This window comes from Octodon degus, unplaced genomic scaffold (genome assembly GCF_000260255.1).
Source record: "Octodon degus isolate 3935 unplaced genomic scaffold, OctDeg1.0 scaffold00005, whole genome shotgun sequence".
Taxonomy (NCBI): Eukaryota; Metazoa; Chordata; class Mammalia; order Rodentia; family Octodontidae; genus Octodon; species Octodon degus.
Genome location: NW_004524581.1, coordinates 12,060,073 through 12,079,180, shown reverse-complemented (window position 1 = coordinate 12,079,180; position 19,108 = coordinate 12,060,073). Strand labels below are relative to the sequence as shown.

Sequence of the window (19,108 nt, the reverse complement as noted above, 5' to 3'; positions counted from 1 at the left end):
ATCTGTACTGTAATTTGTGCTTGTCGTTCCAGTGTATAAAAACACAGTCACGGCAGTAACCAATTCTGTTACAGTAACACAATAGGTAAATCAGGTAAGGGGGGGAAATGTCTGTTTTATCATTCTCAGATACGCCATCCAATCAATTTTGTTTTGTGATTGGTTTTTGTGCTAGAGACTGAACTCAGGGCCTCACATATGCTAAGTATGTGTTCTACCACTAGGCCACACACTCAACACCACAAAATCTATTTTGAAAAATATGCTACAAACACACTTATGGGAGCCAGGGAGATAGCTCAGCGGCACAAACGTGTGGGGCAAGGACAAGGTCCTGAGTTCAGTTCTTGGTACCAAAGAAAAGAAACCCACAAACACTTATAGGGCCATAACACTTAACATTTAAACACTCCTGGGCCAGGGAGATAGCTCAGCGGCATAAGCACCTGCCTGGCAAATGCAAGATCCTGAGTTCAATCCCTAGTACTGAAAAAAAAAGAAAGAAAGAGAAAAAATCATTTAAACACTCCTTTATGCTGACATTAAATGTATATCTTAAGTTTGTCAAGTTTTGGATAGTGCTTAGCAAAGGAAGAAAAATACAGTTACATGGTTTTATATTGAAATAAAGATGAACTATTCTTTTAGCAAAAACTAGGTAAACTCAATAAAAAGAGATCTAGAAGGAAACATAAAAATGTCAATAATGATTATCTCTGAATAGTATTTTTCTTCTGATTTTTCTCTATAATTCAACTTTTCTGTGAAATTTAAATTTTTTACCACAGAAAGAAAAACTTCTGAAAATGAATAATTCAAGCATGGTGGCACATGTCTGCAGTCTCAGAACTCTAAAGACTAAGGCAGGGAAGGACCTTGAGCCCACGAGATGGGGCCAGACTGGACAATATCAGCAAGACTATCTAAGAAGAAGGGTAGACGTGGCCTGTAACCCAAGCAGTGGGGAGGCTGACCTAAACATATCAAAAGTTCAAGGTTAGTGAGGACAATTTAGTGAGGCGTTCTCTCTCAAAATAAACAAGGCTGGAGACGTGGCTCAGTGCAAATACACTAGGTTCAATACCCAGGAAATGCAAAAAATAAATAAACCAATAAAACATAATTCTGAGTATTTTAGAGGGGGAAAAACAGTATAATACACATGAAAAGAAAACTAAGTTTACCTTTGTTGCCTTTGACAAATGTATCTGACAGGTTTTTAAATTTTAGTTGAAAAAAAAAACCAATTAGGGAAAATAAATGTTTTCTGGAGACAAAAGTAACAAAATAAATTAAATATGGATAAGGGAAAGGTATCTTTTCCCCAGTGTTCAGTAACTTTGATGAAAGACTACAAATTTTAGTTAAAATGTCGCCCAGAGAAGTAACAGTAACACAGCTCCCATAAAAAAGAAACTCACTGAACTAGGCTAAGTGACAGTGCTTGCTTTACCCTGGGTGAAGACCTGGTTTAATCCCCAGCACCACCAAAAAGAAAAAACAAAATCTTTTGCTTTTTCTTAATTAAACTTAAAACCAAAAAAGACGTGCTATGGTTACCTTTGGAAGATTAATTTCTTTAAAAATAACTCTGGCAATCATGTTTTCACCAGTTTTATGTTTAGACAGTTAAGTATAAAAGAAGAGAAAGAGAAAGGGAAGCAAAGAGGAAGGGAAGACAGGGCCAGCAATACGGATAACTCGGTCTTACCACAGCACTGTAGTATTGACTCTGCCTACACCAAGTAAAATGGAAGTTGAAATTTTCTTAACAAAATAGAAACAGAAAAAAATAAAGCAGCAATGGATTCATGAGAAAACATACAACTTTTTAATTATAATAAATCAGTGTGCTACGCTAGAGTCTATACATTTTAATATTTACATACTCAGGGGGCTGAGGCAGAGGACTGCTGCAAGCTTGAGATCAGCATGGGCTATAAAGTAAGTTCAAGGCCAGCCTGAACTAGATAGTGAAACCCTGACTCAAAAAAGACCGAAAACAAATTTATACAGAAAAATTTCTCATAAACCCATTTTGATCTTTGATAAAATATACAAATTTGCAGTTTATTATTTTCACATTACCAAATATATGACTAATCATAATATTGTTGAGTTCCTCCTAAGGAGCTCAAGTGAAAAGGAACTAAAGCTGTGGGCTGGAGATATAGTTCAGTAGTAGTCTTCTTGCCTAGCATGCACAAGGCCTTGGGTTCCATCCCAAGCATGCTTAAAAGAAAAAGAGAAAAGAAATTTAAAGTTGCAATTACTAACAGGCCCAAACTGATTTACTTATATGTGTGAGAGATATTTTCATTTCAATAAAATTAAAATGCTTCTTTTTCAGTCTCAACAGAAAATATAACCATTATCCCACCCACAGACAACACTGCCTAGAAATAGCAGTGATACATCACTCCAGCAAGACATCAGACAGATGAGAAAATATTGTAGGGTATATTAGAAATCATCTTAGAACAACCAATAAAAATTTAAAAATGAATTCAGAAAGTTCATGGAAAATCTTACGGAAGATACAATAGTCGAGCAGATTGAGGGAGACGGGAAACAGGCAAACCTGCACATACTGAGGGGGCATTTTCACCAGAGGAAGGTGCACATGCAAAGACACGTGAGGCAGGTGCCTCGTTCATATGCTTGAGGAACAGCCCAGAGGTCACTGTGGCAAGGATAGAGCCGGCAAGGGGAGAGAGACACAGATGGGGATCAGGAGAGCTGAATGTTCCACAGGGAGAGCAGATGTCGGACATTCTAGAACTCTGAATCAGCCAGTGTGGGAGTAACTACACCAGGAAAAGAGGCACATGTTGCAAATGAGAGGCTTCCTCGTGCCGCAGGCCTGGGTGATTATGACCACCACAGGCCACCTGAAGCCTCCTGCCTTTTTTCTGAGATCAGAAGCTAAGGGAAAGAGTCTCAGGCTGATGTCCCCCATCCTACAGCTGAGTTCTATTATCATCAGAAAGGACAGGAAAAAAAGAGGAGACTGATTTTGGAAGCTGTTAATATAATCTAGGTAAATACAGTGGTCTCTGGACATAAAGATCTGCTCTGATCTGAGCCCTTACATGGCAATAGTTACCAAACCTTAAACAATATCTAACTCTAGTTTTGGTAGCATAACACTGTAGTCCCAGCTTCTCAGGAGGCTACAGCAGGAAGACGGCTTGAGTCCACAGCTGCCCCATCCCAAAATAACAACAATAACGTATAATGCTACCCTCATCATCTCATTCCTAGTTCGAAAATAAGACTGCTAGTTGGACTTACAAAGTACTTCAAGAAACTCAAAACATAAGAATAAGTCTTAAATGTACCTTCTATATCTTCAGCTGTGAAGGGTTCTATTATCATTTCAACTGACCCAACACACATATTTATTGAACATTTATTGAAGGCTCTGAAGGGGATGCAAAAAGAAAATCAATAAACCAAGTCCTTTCCTCTGGGTTTAAAAATCTAAAATCTAAGCCTAATTGTTCCTCAGAAAGAAAAAGATAAACAAACAAAAAAGATATACACATTCAAGGCAGTCAAAGTACAAAGCATGAGCTAGGGCTAATGAGTATTCCATGAACTGCAGAAAAGAAAACAATCACTGACCAGATTGGTCTTGATAGAGTGAGACTATAAGAGGCAAGAAAGAAACAAGGGCCTGTTAAGGAGAGGATGTATGAAGTGATAAAATTCAGGGGCCAGGGAGATGGCTCAGTAGAATAAGCCCTTGCCTGGCAAGTGCAAAGGCCTGAGTTCAATCCCTGGTTCCACCAAAAAAAAAAAAAAAAAGAAAAGAAAAAGTTCAGAAAATGGCAGGAAGGCATGTGGTGGTTTGGAAGTACCCTATTCAAAGTACCCACCTGGCAAACTCAAGGTCCTGAGTTCAATTCCCAGTACAAAAAAAAAAAAAAAATTAAAGAAGGAAAAATTGGAATTCAATTTTAGAAGGCCTTATATAGCAGTTCAATTTGCATTAAATTGAAAAAGGTAGTGGGGAGCCTTTGTGTTACGAATGTGATAGTAACGCCTATTCAAGGCATGCAAAAGCATGGGGAATAGCCAAGCACAATTATATGAACTTACAATCCAACTACACGGGAGGCAGAGGCACGAGGATCTCAAGTTCAAGACAGGGGTTCAAGCCTGGAAGTGGGGGCACAAGCTAGAGATGGTGCTCAGAGGTACTGTCTCACCTGCAGGAGCCCCTGGGTTCAGTCCACAGTAACCCAAGAGCATGGAATATGCAGTTGTATATTAAACTCCGAATCCCACCCATCACTAACTAGTCTGGGCAAATTATTCAGAATGTTCCTGCCTCTGATTCCACAGTCTGTTTAAAAGACTATTCAGAAAAAAATTAAATAAATTAAAGAACGTGAAAGATAGTAAGCAGTCACTGGTTATCCAAACATTATCAATGGGCTGGAGATGTGCCTCAGTGGCACAGCACCCGCCTGGCAAACTCAAGGTCCTGAGTTCAATTCCCAGTACAAAAAAAAAAAAAAAAAAAAAATTAAAGAAGGAAAAATTGGAATTCAATTTTAGAAGGCCTTATATAGCAGTTCAATTTGCATTAAATTGAAAAAGGTAGTGGGGAGCCTTTGTGTTACGAATGTGATAGTAAAGTTTTATTTTCCTAGTTTTTACTTTGGGATCCTAGAGCCTTGTCATGCTAGGCCAAGTGTTCTGCCACTGAGCCACACCCTTAGCCCCATAAGTGAGGTTTTAGACAGACCTGACAGAAAGATGTACCAGCAGAAGGGACTCACTGCAGAAGAAACACTAAAAAGCTGGAACCCTGTTGAAGCAAGCAGCCAGGCACACTCTAAGAATTGAAACAAAGGGAGAGTGTTAATGACAGGAACACAAAGTACAAGATAAGCAAGGAGACTCCAACTAGAGTTAGCTACTAAATACAAGGGTGAGATATTGAACTGTACATTTAAAAAAGTTAAGATAGTAAAGTTTAAGCTATTTGTATTTTACCACAATTTTAAAAGAAGGTGGTAGGAAAAGATTACTGACAAAAGAGGAAAGAAAAACTAATTTTAACACAAATAATTGGAGAAACCAAAGAATCTGTATGAAGGTCACAAAAGTTCTCCATTTTGGAAAAGGACTCTACATTTGGGTTAGGTGAGAAGTGATGACTTGAAAGCCAAAAGAAAGCATAAGGTAAGCAGGGAGACAAAACTGAAGCCCACCACTGAACTAACAAAGCATGAGAAGGAAGGAGAATGCACCGCCACAGTTAACACATCCAATACATCCACCCCACAATGATGAATCAGTCCTTCCCATAGAAAGAATGAACAAGCATTCTGACTTGGTGACTACTTAATAGAGATCAAGAAGAAAAGATACCCTCAAAAAAAAAAAAAAGATACCCTCTTCAGAAGCATCCCCCAAACCTGGCAACAGTAAAAAGAAGCCTCGAAGGCCACCTACTCTGCTCATCTTATAATGTAAATAGGACCATAGCACTACAGTAACACAGTGGCAACCTTCATACCCCTGTAACGGGCCTGATTTATTCAATATACAAGGTTAGTCCACTCAACTTTTGTCCATATGTCCCTTAAGTGCTTGCGATGAAATTTTTTGATTGTGAATTCCATTAGCTTTTATTTGTATACTTTTTTTCTTTGAATAACATTCACATGAAAAGCATATATGCTTGTTTTTCACAAGGTGAACTCACTCATGCAATCAGTACCTAAAGTTGAAAAAAAAAAAAATAGGGCTGGAGAGATGGCTCAGTGGTCTAAAGCACCTACTTGGAACAAGCTTGGCAAAGCACAGGGACCGCGGTTCGATCCCTCAGCACCACATGCCAGCCAGCCCCGCCCCCTGGCAGGCTGAGCTGGCCACACACACACACACACACACACAATAAATAGATGTAATAAATAAATAAATTTTTTAAAAAAATAGCATCCATAAGCCCTTTTATATCCCATTCCAAACACTTTCCCTGATGTCCACAAGGAGAATCAGTCTCCTGACTTCTGTTTTAGTTAGTTTCACTCATTTTTTTTAATTTATGTGAATGGACTCAGACTAAGCAGGATTACTATTTGACTTTTTTTTAATATTATATTCGTGAGAAGCAAAAATTTTTATATGTAACAGTAGTGTTTTCTAGCCATTTAATATTCCTTGTGATTGTATCAGAATGTACCCATTTTACTACTGATAGGCAGTTAGAGAATTCAACTTGGACTACTAGTCCTGCCATAGTCATTTTTGTCCCTGTGTTCTGGTGACTATAGACACACAATTCTGTTACGTATTCATCTAACAATGGAACTGCTGAGTCATAGGACATGCATGTGTTTGACATTAGTAAATAATTAAAGAATTTTTAAAGGAGACATATTTGGGGACTGGGGAGATGGCTCAGTAGAATAAACGCTTCCCTGGCAACGCAAGGGCCTGAGTTCAATCCCCGGTTCTGTTAAAAAAAAAAAAAAGAGAGAGAGAGAGAGACATATTTTAAGGTCTTTATAGTGAGGTGATAATGATGCATGATTCACTAGAAGGTACTCACTTCCAAAACAAATACTTTCAGAAAGAAAAGCATCCTGAAAGAGGATAGTTCATGTGGAGGGTTCCTAAAGAAGGCAATTTGCTTTAGAATATTTCTACCAGCAATCTGACCTGTGACATTTAATAACACTTAGAAGTAAGAAGTATGCCTCATCTTTTCTGGCACTGACGATGCTAAAATTCAGAAACAATTGAAGAGCCATTACTATTACCAATAAGGTAAAGAATGTTACAGAATGTAAGTGTTCCAAGTGAGAACTTTGCCTCAGGTAAGCCTGTATGCTTAATTGGAACCCTGGAAACTGATTAATAAAAGAGTATAGGTTTACTGAGACAAAGTTCTACGTTGTCATCCCAGTCCTCTAGGAGGCTGGGGCAGGAGAATTACAAATTCACGCCATACCTGTGCAATCTACCAAATAAGCAAGTCTCCACAGCAAAATAAGAGTTAGGGATGTGTAGTTCAGTACAAACGCCCTGGATTCAATCCCCAGTACCACCACCACCAACAACAAAACATTTTTTTTAATTTGGAAATACAGTAACTTCAGAACTACAGAATTCTACCCTTCAGGTGATCCTACAGACACCTTCTTCCTCAATGAACATGCTAATAAAAATTAATTTGTCAACTCTCCGAACAAAACCTAAAAAACAAAACTAACAAAAAAAGTATTTAATCCAGAAACAAAACAGCCACAAAAAAACTGAGGAAATCGGAGTAAAGTATGGATTTAGCTGATAAAAATACATCCAGATTGGTTTACTATCTGTAACAAATATGCCACAGTGATGTAAGATGTTAATAACAGAGAAGGCAGGGGAAGGGGATACTTGGGAACTCTGCATACTATCTTTGTATTTATCCTTAAGCCTCAGGTTGTCCTAAAACACAATTTTATTTAAATGTTGACTTAAAACTATGCAATATAATCTTCAGATTGTAATGTACTTGCTAAACTCTTCAGAATGCAATACAGACATACTTTAAAGGCACACTCGCTCGCTCGCTCTCCCTCCCTCCTTCCCTCTCTCTCCCTTTCCCTACACACACACACACACACACACACACACACACACACACGGGGCTGGATTCAAAAATACATTAGTTTTACTCTAGCTATAAAATTATGACCATATTCCATCTAACCTAACCTTTCTGCATATACACTGTAATGATTCATTAAGAAGCAATCCTCCAGTAATCTTCAACCTATAAAATAAAAGCACCCAAATTTCAAGTAAGGCCAACATTCCAACAGTTGTATCTTTGTAGTTAAAATCATCAAATCTTTGCCTGATGTAGAAATAAAGGAAAAGAAACGCACTATCACTCAGCTAGTTGAGAAAACAAGCAGCCTCTAATTCGATATGAAACCTAATAAAAGGAACACTGGACAAGAAGGCAGGAAACCTAGCCCCCAGCTTCCGTGGTACAGCTGGTTTGCCCTCTGATCCTTAAACAAGGCTTATTGGGCTGGCAAGATAACTCAACGGACTAATCGCCTGCTTAGGCAGGCGCAGGGATCACGGTTTCATCCCTAGCACCATATGCCACACTGGCCCAGTCCCCGGGCATGCTGAGCCAGCCACCAAGATGGTTTGTGGTGGCGCACATCTGTGATTCCAGTGCTGGGGAGACTGAAAACTGCAGGATCACTATGAGTCCTAGCTGAGTAGTGAAACTGTCACACTAATGTACCAAATACATTTAGAAAAAAAAAAAAAAGGCTGCATTAACTACAATCTAAAAATCAGGGGGACCTTTTATTTTTACTTCTTGGCTATACCAGATATTCTAGCTAAAACTTTTATCCTTATTTGTCCTGTGAAACCCTTAGAGAATCTAAAAACTAATAATATCCTGCTGTCATCATAGCTTTCTGTTCCCAGGGCCAGGGAGATGGGCCTGAGTTCAATCCCCAGTTCCGCAAAAAAAAAAAAAAAAGCTTTCTGTTCCCTTTTCCTTGTATTAGTAATCATACATATATAATCAAATTCAATGGTTGGGTTCAATGTTGACCATATGAGGAAATCTGATAATTCTGTTCTCCTCCAGTTCAGTTCTCAAACAGAATTACAGAGAGAATTTAATTTGTGAACTGAGGTACCACCGTGTGTGTGTGTTTGTGTGTGTGTGTGTGTGTGTGTGTGTGTGTGTAAAATATTTACTTGCTAGTCAGCGACATTTTCACATAGGTCTAGGCTTTGTTGTTTTCTCTTTAGAAGTCTATCTTAAACCAACTATGACTCTATTAAGATTATAACTAAATAAAATTTGCATTCTGGTTCTTGTGCAGTACAACTGACAAACTTTTTATTAAAGAACCAGATAACAAGTATCTTGGGTTTATGAACTATATGGTCTCTGTAGTAACAACTCCACTTTCTCCTTATAGTATAAGGACAGTCATAAACAATATATAAATGAATGGATCTCTGTTTCTATAAAACTTTATTTATGGGGCCAGGGAGATAGCTCAGTAGAGCAAGTGCTTGCCTGGTAAGTGGAAGGGCCTGAATTCAATCCCAGGTTCCACCAAAAAAAAAAATAATAATAATAACTTTATTTATAAAAGCAAGCTGCAATCTAGGCCATAGTTTGCCAGGCCTCATTTTATAGTAACAGGGGACAGTAAAATCAAATGGAAAGATAAATTTTATAAAACCACATCATAAGTTCATAGCAAAATAAACTAGGTTGCAGGGAAAAAATGCTTATGACTTGTGATCTTCACATACCTGCGAATGTTCAAGTTTCCCCTGCATGAACAGGTCACACCATCAATACCTAAGACAGAGCAGGAAAACACTCTCCCTTACATGGTTGTTATGACATAACAGGGGATGCGTTAACTTATATAGGCAAAATTTATAAGATGACCTGCAAAAGTAAAATACCAGGTTTTAGCAACTTTAGCAATAAATACAACAACCCAAACCTGATTAATGTCAACCATTACTGTGACTTCTTCCATCAATTAAGTCAAATAAGTAAGATAAATGTCAAAGTCATTGGTTTTCCTTGAAGAGCACCCCTGTTTTCATACAAATCTGCTGGTGTAGACTAGCAGATTTTTGGTCTTCCATACCCTGCTAAATTGAGCTAATGGTTCTGACTTGCTCTGGGATGGGACAGGGGTTGTTCACCAATATGACTGCACAAGCCAAGTTCAATTCTATCATCCTTTCATGTCTAGCCTAGTAAAATGTTCCATCCTCCAACAGCCACCTCACTAACTCAGGCCCATGTTAGCTACCAGGTGTTCAACAGCAGACTGGAGCAAAGAGCCAGCCCACAAGGATCAAGCAAGTGCCTTTTTAAAAACTAATCTTAAGAAGTTTCTCTACATGGCTTTGCAAAGTAAGCAAAAACCATGCCAAATAGTAAAAAAGGCACTTACTTGACTCCCACAGGCCAGCTCCACACTCTAGCAGCTAAGATGTCACTGGCATGGTACATGGAGAGTGAGGAAGAAACGGTATCTTGCAACCACTGTAGGAATGGTAGTGAAAGACCTAAAAGAACAGAAAAAAGTAAAATCAATGTCAAAAGTAAAGACCCTCAGGAGCCTGCTCACATGGGTACCTCAGGATATAATGCCAAAGAAGAAAAGAAAATCTCAAAAGATCTGTTCATGTCATTCTTAGCTACTAGTTATTACAGTGGCCATTAGGACAAGAGGTCACTTTTTGAAGAATATTAATTGTAACCTAGAATAAATTCAGATTGATTTTTGAAAAACTCTATAATATGCTTTTTTCAGAAGAGTAGTATATCTTTGATTATGGTAAAGTCAAAAAGATGTGAAAATCAGGATCTTGAATAACAATTCATAAACCACTGCTTTTAGAAATACTTTTTTTTAAGGGTGGAATTTTTTTCATCCTATCTCTGTGTTTCTGAAATCAACAACAAAAAGATAGAACTTTAATAAGCAATTGGAAAACAGAATTATTTTCAGTTAAAGGAGACTTTGACAACAGAAGTTTTAAACAAAACTCAGAAACCTTCAATTAAAAGGAGGGGAGAGGACCTCGGTTGCAGAGCCTTCGCCGAGCTTGCACAGCATCCTGGGTCTGATCTACTGCACCACAAGAAAAAAAATAATCAGTCAATGCAGTTAATTTGTTTTGCCACACAATGCTCTGGAATAAGGGTTCTGTCTGAAAATAACTAGAGATCATTCCAAAACAAGGAAAAAAAAAAAAAAAAATCCCCACAACTCAAGCCAACCAAACCTGCCCTGAAGGCATTCAGAGCAAAAAAAAAATACATAAAAGCCCTTCTACATATCACTTCCTCCTCTTTTCAAATCTACACTATAAATAAGTAAAACATGATTGTGTGGTTAGCAAGAAAACAAGTGAAAAAACAAAAATTATTCTTAATTATCTTCATCATTTGTTTCCTTTCCACATAAAAAAAAAAAAAATTTAACTCTTCTTTTACTACAGATATCTTTCCTTTTCCCTCAGAACCATAGAAAAAACAAACAAGCTGCTGATTTTTCATTATCCTTGAGGTTCTAGAATCTATCAAGCATAAAGTGGCAATGACAATATTTCACTCTAACCAAGTGTTAGCCAAAAGACTACTCTTACAAGACCCTTAATTCTAATATGCTTAAAATTGATCACTTTTTTTTTTAAGAAGATCTAGTGGCCCACACTGCTCAAGTCCCATTTAATTTAATTAGAATAAGATACTCACTGTTAATAGCCTATCTGGCCAGACTACACCTTCACTGCCTAAGTAACATTTTCCTCTTAATTCTGGCTTATGTTGCCTGCCTTAGCTCGCGTCCCTGGAAACCATCCCATCGCTGTGTTTCCCTTGCCACCTCAGCATTTCTAGCTAATGCACTACACAGCAAATCATTTGGAGAGACAACCCAAATGAAGGTCTGCACTGCGTGTCCTGTAAAAATATTCAAACCTTATCAAGGATGCTACAAATGAAACATAACAGCATGAAATTGAGGAAATTAACAAAATTTATCAGAGATTTTTTTAAAACAATAACTACAAAGAATATAGAGTACATAGGTTAATAGGTAATTTATTATTAAAGCAAATGTTTACTTCACACCAATTTTTTTACTTCACACCAATTATGTCTCAATGTGCACACACAAACAAGCACACACGCACACAAACAAGCACACATGTACACACACACACACACACACACACCAACATGCCTTGATTCCTAGACCTCATTTTTCTCTGGCTTGTTCCATAAGACCATGATAAAATTCAAGTGTTTTATTTTGTTACCATAAAAGGCACACAGTCTTTTACAAATAAAGCAGATAGTCTCCAAACTGCAGATAATTCCAAACACAAAGAAACAATGAATTAATGCCAACAAGTTTCCATCCAGTTTGTCAGCAATTGGAAAATCTGAGGATTTTGGTAGAGTAAACCATGCTTCAGCTGCAGCAGCTGAGTCCCTTCTGAGCATGCTGTATTACAGCAGATACTGCTCTGCGTTTTGCACAAGGCATGCTTGTTCATCTGTGAATATACACAACCTTTTTTGCCTTCACTGGGGAAGTACGAAGGGCTCTCCCAGGAACAGGATAAAAGAGGGCATGCACTATGGAAGACAAAACATTCCTTGGTCTAACTGTAAAAATTTCCTGTCCTTTAAAATATTCAATCAACAGGAGAATAATTAAATAGATGGAATACAGACAGAAATGCTACATAGTAGTTAAAAGTGAATAAACCAGAACCACATGTATTTTCTTTTTTTTTTACTATGTATTTAGTACAGGGTCTATAGGGCCTCACTACACAGATCAGACTCACAGTGATTCTCCTGTTTTCAGCCTCCCAAGCACTGGGATTACATGTGTGTGCCACCATGCCCAGTCTCAATCGCCCATCTCAGCACACCCTGGAGGCAGGGCCGGCACAGCAGGCTGGGAATTGAACCCGATCCCTGCATCTGCCTAAGCAGGCGCTTTAATCCACTGAGCTATCTGGCTGGCCCTAATATTTTCAAAGTATTTAAAAAAAAACAAAAAAAAAAACTGCAGTATATGTACAGTGTAATATCTTCTAAATAAGGGATTAAAATATAATACTACATAAGATTTATAGATACACAAGCATTCACATGTATAGACATATACACAGAGCAAAAGCATACGTATACACATGCATGGAAGATAAACACAAAATTAGAGAGAACAAGAAATAGGGTGGAAGAAGGGTTTTTGAATATAGCAATTAGTATTTAATTTCTCAGGCTAAGTGCATTCATTATTCTAACTTGTCTTTTGTTTGTGGTGGTGGAGGTGGTGGTGGTGGTGGCTGTTGTTGTTTGAGAAAGGGTTTCACTACACAGTTCAGGCTGGCCTCAAATTCATTCTATAGCCCAGGCTGGCCTCACAGCAATCTTCCTGCCTCAATCTCTGAAGAGCTGAGATTACAGGCATGCGCCAAGCTTGGCCCACTTGTTTTTATAGAAACAATATACATCATAATTTTTCCTTTTGTTTCTGGAGACAGGGTCCCATTATGAAGTTCAGGCTGGCCTTGAACTCACTTGTAGGCCTCCTGGTGATCCTCCTGCCTCAGCCTTCTGTGCATACTCAATAATTTTAAAACAAAAGGCTTTTCTCCTTGGAAGTCTAACTGAACACAATGCTTTGCCTTACAGAGTACACCTCCCACCCCAAAAGAAAACATCCCCTGAGGATGGGATGGCCTTTCTAAGTGAGCCCTTTGGACAGCACAGATTTGGGCACTCTGTCTTTTCTTCCTCTAGTGCTGTGATTTTCTGATGCTGGCCGCAATGTGACCTTCGGATCCATGCTTCTCTCTACTTTGAATATTACCAGAATACTCCTTTTAGGCAAGAAATCTATGACAGTTCCTTTCATTCTCCCCCTTTTACTGCTAAAAGCTCTAGCAACCATTAAATTGAAAGCCATTATATATTTAAAACTCACCCAATTTGTGGCACTTGGCTATACTAAGAAGCTGAATTCATTCTGAATCAAAGACCAACAAAGAATGAGATATTAAAATCAGAGAAAGCATGACTAAAGTTCAGCTCTCCATTAAATACTTCAAAATTGCGTAATATATAATATTAAAGTTCTGTTTTGCCATCTCAGCTATGCTAAGAGAAAAAAAAAACTTTGAGAGTGATGCTGGTGGTACTAGGAATTAAACACAGGACCTTTGCAATCAGTGACAGAATTTCTTTTCTTTTTTTTTTTTTTTAAATCTTGAGACAGGGTCTCACTGAAACATTAAACTGTTTGGCTAAAAATTGCAATTCTGCTTCGCTCTTTCAGAGTGCTGGGATGACAAGCTGTACTACCCCACCTGGCTGTAAACATTTTGTTTTGATACTTAGGTCAAAACTGAGATTTTTAAAAATAAGTTCATTTTCTTTGCAGCTAAAAAAGAATAAAATAGATGTAGGCAGCTCTTGGCAAGTGATTGGGAATTAGGAGCTGGGGAAAGAAGCTAGATCCGCTGTCAGGTCCTGCCCACCACAGTCCAGCCCTCCTGGCCCCAGGCTACCTTGAGTGGGAAGTGCAAGATGCAGGGCACCACTGACTGGGCCTTGGTGAAAGCTGGAGAAAGCAGAGTGTGCAGATGGGTTCTCAGAAGCATCCATGTCTCGAGTCTCCCCTGACCACATAGTTCCTGTGGGCACCTGGACAAAGCCCCAACCTTAGAGCTGTCTCTTTTATAGCTTAAGTAGATACCCCCACCTCAAGGAGAAATGCGGAACCACCAATCCACGCATGTTACTAGGACCTCTGTTCTCCAGGCCTCTGTGAGCCATGTCCTGGGCCTTCTGACTTTTACAAGGGCAAAACAGATTCACACAGTGGAGCTCAACTCCCACCCACGGCTGGCCAGTCCACCAAGCCAGCGATTGTGAGAGCTGAAGGCCTTCCTCACCAAGACCCCCGATCTTGTGTAGGCTGCCACAGACAGGGACTGCCCTGGGACTCCAGGTCACCCAGAGTGAGTCATTCTCGGCCAGGGTTCTGAAAGGAGACTGGGATTATATAGGGCCTGCCCCATTTATGGCACCCATGGGGAAGAGGTGAAGAAGGGTCAGGATTCTGCAGGAGAAATAGCGTGTCTGGATGTAGAATCCCTGGAACAAAGGGCAATGGAGAGGAGATGGGCCTGAGGAGAAGGGCCTGTGGCTCAGTTTTTAACAGGCTTCCCCAAGCCGCAGTGGACAACAGATGGGAAAGGCAACTGGTCATTTAGTATTCAAACAATGGTATTTCTCGCTGATAAAATGTAATTCCTATCTTATTAGTTGCTTTTAGTTTCCTGCATTTTGTTTGCTAAGTACTTAGGGTGTTTCACCTGTATTAAGAAATAATTCTTGTTTTTCTTCCACTCACTAGGGCTGTGTGTGTGTGTGTGTGTGTGTGTGTGTGTGTATGTGTGTGTGTATGCACACACATGGATGAAGGCCTGGGTTGAACTAAACATATGATCCACCAGTGAGCTATGCCCTCAGCTTCTGTTACAGTTTAGTTCTAAAATGTCCCCCAGAAGTCTAGTTTGGAAAGTGACTGGATCATGGAGGTATTACACTCATCAGAAGATTCCTCTATTGACAAGCCACATTTATCAATAGCTACATGTGCTATTAGGAGGTAGAGTTGGGTTAGAAGGGTTTGGTCACTGGAAATCTTATCTCAAGTTCCCTTCACCCTACCTTCTTGACTTCTAGGCTGTGGGCAGCTTTTCCCCCTGTGCAGTTCTGCCTGGGAGAGCTACCAGCCATGGGCTAACCCACTGAAACTGTGAGACAAAATAAATCTTTTCTCTTTCAAAAAAGAATAAAGAAATATTATATATATATATGCATGCCATTAGGGATTGGGGTCCCCTGTTGGGAGAGGGCAAATCTAACACATCACTATCAGTTTGTGATCAGAAAATTTATTTTCCTATCTATTCAATAGCTGCTAGCACCATCATTCAAAGATCAGGGAGAGTTGAAAGAAACTGATAGATCAAGACAGACATAAGCTGGTATTCTGCTTACGAAAGAAAGAAAGAAAGATCCACCAATGGCAAGCTCCAATCTTTTCATTAGGTTTTTACAACTTCCACTCATTCAATCTATCTTAAAATACTTCTTTAAAATATCCTGACATCTACATTCTGATTTAAAAAGAAAAAATAGAGTTTTTAAAATCACAGATGGCCATTTGCCATAGTCTTGCTTCATGGTAGCTAACAAAACTGTGGCAGTGCAACATATAGGATGCAATGGGGTCAAAGGAAATGCAGAAGGTTGGCTCCAAAATTAACACCTCCAAAAGTCTGTCATCTTTGGAAATATATGTATGTAAGGAATTTAGAGTTGGCATTATCTCTTTCAAATAGATCTTTTCTCTCCTGTACAGTGTCCAGCACTACCCAGCCCCTGCCAATACATTCCTGGTAGATCTTGTATCAATTTCTTACACTGCTTTTAACCTAATATTTCTATCACCGTTCCCCATAACTGCTATTACTTTGTTTTTTATAGACTCCTGCTTGTTTCAGCATAATGTGAACTGCTTTAAGATTACTAGCTGCTGCATGAAACCGGTAAGTCATTCCTCCCCGACAGTCTCTGATCTCCATCACTGTCAAATCCGAGCATCGAGAACAAGGTGCTCTCTAGCAGGGTTGAAGGAGGCAGACAATGGACTTCAGGACTGTTTAGCTCACCAACTCTCATCCACCCAACCCTGATTGAGTCTACACGCTTGACCTGAACAGAGCTCTGTTCACAGAGCTGGAGGGATTTATGGACTCCTAGTAGCTGCCTATAAAATAATATGGGCAACTAACCACTTTCTAAGGTCTCCCATGAAGGAGTCCAGTAGCATAACTACAAAGAAAAACAGAAACATTTTCTGTTTCAGGCTGGTAGTCCACATCTTAGAATTAATGAAGACAAATACACAGTCCCATCTTGCTTCAACACTCCAACCTCAACTGCTTTGTTCCTTCTCCCACCTTTCCTACTCTCTCCCCACCACATCTTTGTCTCCTCTTCTACTCTGTCAGCAGTTTGGATTAGAGAAAACAACACAAAGAGGAAAGTGGCACCAAAGGCTAATAAGCTGTTTAAGGGGAGCTATTTACAGTGAGCTGTTCATCCAGATGTCAGAAAACAACTGGAAGGCTGTTTATCTTCAAGTTCTTATCCTTATGAGACTGTACAAAAATATGATACCTAGGTTTATGATTCTATACATCTTCGGGTGAAATAGAAAACTTACTTGTAAAGTATTATATAAGAATGAAACTGAGTCCCAGGTGTGGTGGTACATGCCTGTAATCCCAGCACTGGGGAGACTGAAAACAGGAGAATCACTGAGTCTGAGCTGCATAGTGAGACCCTGTGCCAAATACATAAAATGAAAAAAAAAAAAAAAAACATGAAACCTATCTTATAATTAAAGAAACCCTTTAGAGTTCACCTAATTAAGCATCCTTACTTAACTGACAAGAACATTAAGACCAAAGAGTTTAAGTGACTTGCCCAAGATCAAACAGCAAGTAAAAAAAGAAGGAGCAGAACTAAACATTTCTGACTCTAGTATACTACATGGCACCTAATACTCATCAATCTTTTTATTTGGGTGAGAAACACATACACATACAACCCACTCCCAACTACCACCTCCTCATTTATTTAACTATCTCAAATAATCAAGAGAAATATTCTGCGATGGTACAGCAGTCTTCTGCTTATAAGATTTTAAAAGGTTTACCAACAACACTGCAAATATAACCTCTTCTGGTACAACAGATATTTGCAATGTCTCTATGAAAATTGTAGGGCCAGTCAGATAGCACAGTGGACTAAAGCACCTGCTTAGGCAGGAGCAGCAACCAGGGTTTAATCTCTTGTGTGCCATGCCGGCCCCACCCCCAGAGCCCCCTGAGATGGCCAATGAGACTGGGCGTGGTAGTGTGCGCCTGTAACCCCAGTGCTAGGGAGGCTGAAAATAGGATGATCACGGTCTGGAGAGATGGCTCAGTGGTCTAAAGCACCTACTTAGAACAAGCTTAGCAAAGCATCAGGGACCACGGTTCAATCCCCCAGCACCACATGCCAGCCAGCCCCGCCCCCTGGTGGGCTGAGCTGGCCACACACACACACCACACTCTCTCTCTCTCTCTCTCTCTCTCTCTCTCTCAAATAAATAAAAAAATTAAAAAAAAAAATAGGATGATCACTACAAGTCCGATATATGTAGTAAGACCCTGTAAGACCTTGTACTAAAATACAGTAAAAAAATAAAAAAAGTTAAAGAAAACAGTCATAGTTATCAAAGAAACATATATCTATCTACTACAGGGTCAGGGAGACAGCTCAGTAGAATAAGCACTTGCCTGGCAAGGGCAAAGTCCTGAGTTCAATCTTCGGTACCATAAAAAAAAATGTTGTCCTATCTACTACAACTCCCAGAAGATTGAAGAATGATTGCTTTCTAAATAAAGCAATTTCTGGGCCAGGGATATAGCTCAGTGCTTGCCTGGCAAGCGAAGGTCCTAAGTTCAATTCCCAGTACAGGAAGGAAGGAAGGAAGGAAGGGAGAGAGGGAAAAAGGAAGGAGGGAAGGAAGGTGGGAAGGAAGGAAGGCAGGAAAAAAAAGAAAGAAAGGAAGATCAATTTAAGGTATGTAGTCAATTAAAATGCTAAAGAATCATTCTTAAAAAAAAAAGAAACAAACAAACAAACAAACAAACTGAGGTGGCCAAGCAATAGGAGTCCCATATATTTATATCTCTAACATGAAAATGAAGGCTGCTAAAATTTTACAAAGAAATGTTTCATGCTTAGGAATGCCTACTTACAAAAGAAACAATGTTTTCTTACACAGCAGGTGACTGTGGATAAATGTACTGCATTTGAATGTTTTATTATAAACGTTTGAGGTAACAGATAAGGCCACACCACAAAATAGATACATGTATTGACTATATCACATTGTAGCCCATAAATGGATACAATTTTCCCAAATTAAGACATTGAAAAACTAAAATAAGACCATCAGTACTCAATACGGAATCAAATTAAAGTAAGGCCAATATGCAGGTCTTTATCATCTATGGTCATACTATCCTGAATGTGCCCAATTTTGCCTAAAATGGCCTTTATTAACTCATACACTACACAGTTGGGATGTTAAAGAAAACAAAATCAAAGAATATCACTCAAAATTATTCCTCTAAACCAGGTATGGCGGTGCACACCTGTAATCCCAGCACTCAGGAGGAGGGGGCAGGAGGATCATGCAAGTTCCAGACCAGCTTGGGCTACAAGTGAGCTCTAGTTCAGCTTTTACTGCATAGTGAGACCCTGTCTCAAAAAGATAAAAAGAAAGAAAGAAAGAAAGAAAGAAAGAAAGAAAGAAAGAAAGAAAGAAAGAAAAAAGAAAAGAAAAGAAAAGAAAAGAAAAGAAAAGAAAAGAAAAGAAAAGAAAAGAAAAGAAAAGAAAAGAAAAAGTATTCCTCTGGCCAAGCACAT

At 39.0% G+C, this 19,108-nt stretch overlaps 1 protein-coding gene across 3 annotated transcripts in view; it reads right to left on the bottom strand.

The window, feature by feature from the left end:
- Mcu (mitochondrial calcium uniporter) overlaps nucleotides 1–19,108 on the bottom strand; it is a 203,070-nt gene that overhangs the window by 174,357 nt on the left and 9,605 nt on the right. Inside the window, exons 2-4 of one of the 3 annotated variants that reach the window (XM_023718598.1) lie at nucleotides 10,582–10,655; nucleotides 9,975–10,089; nucleotides 9,313–9,361 (exon numbers count right to left, since the gene is read on the bottom strand). The exons of 1 other annotated variant lie outside the window; for it this stretch is intronic. In XM_023718598.1, the coding sequence (XP_023574366.1) occupies nucleotides 9,313–9,339 (27 nt within the window). In that variant the 5' untranslated portion in view covers nucleotides 9,340–9,361; nucleotides 9,975–10,089; nucleotides 10,582–10,655. The remainder of the gene's footprint in view (nucleotides 1–9,312; nucleotides 9,362–9,974; nucleotides 10,090–10,581; nucleotides 10,656–19,108) is intronic. One more of the 3 variants, XM_004623992.2, reaches the window with a different exon arrangement.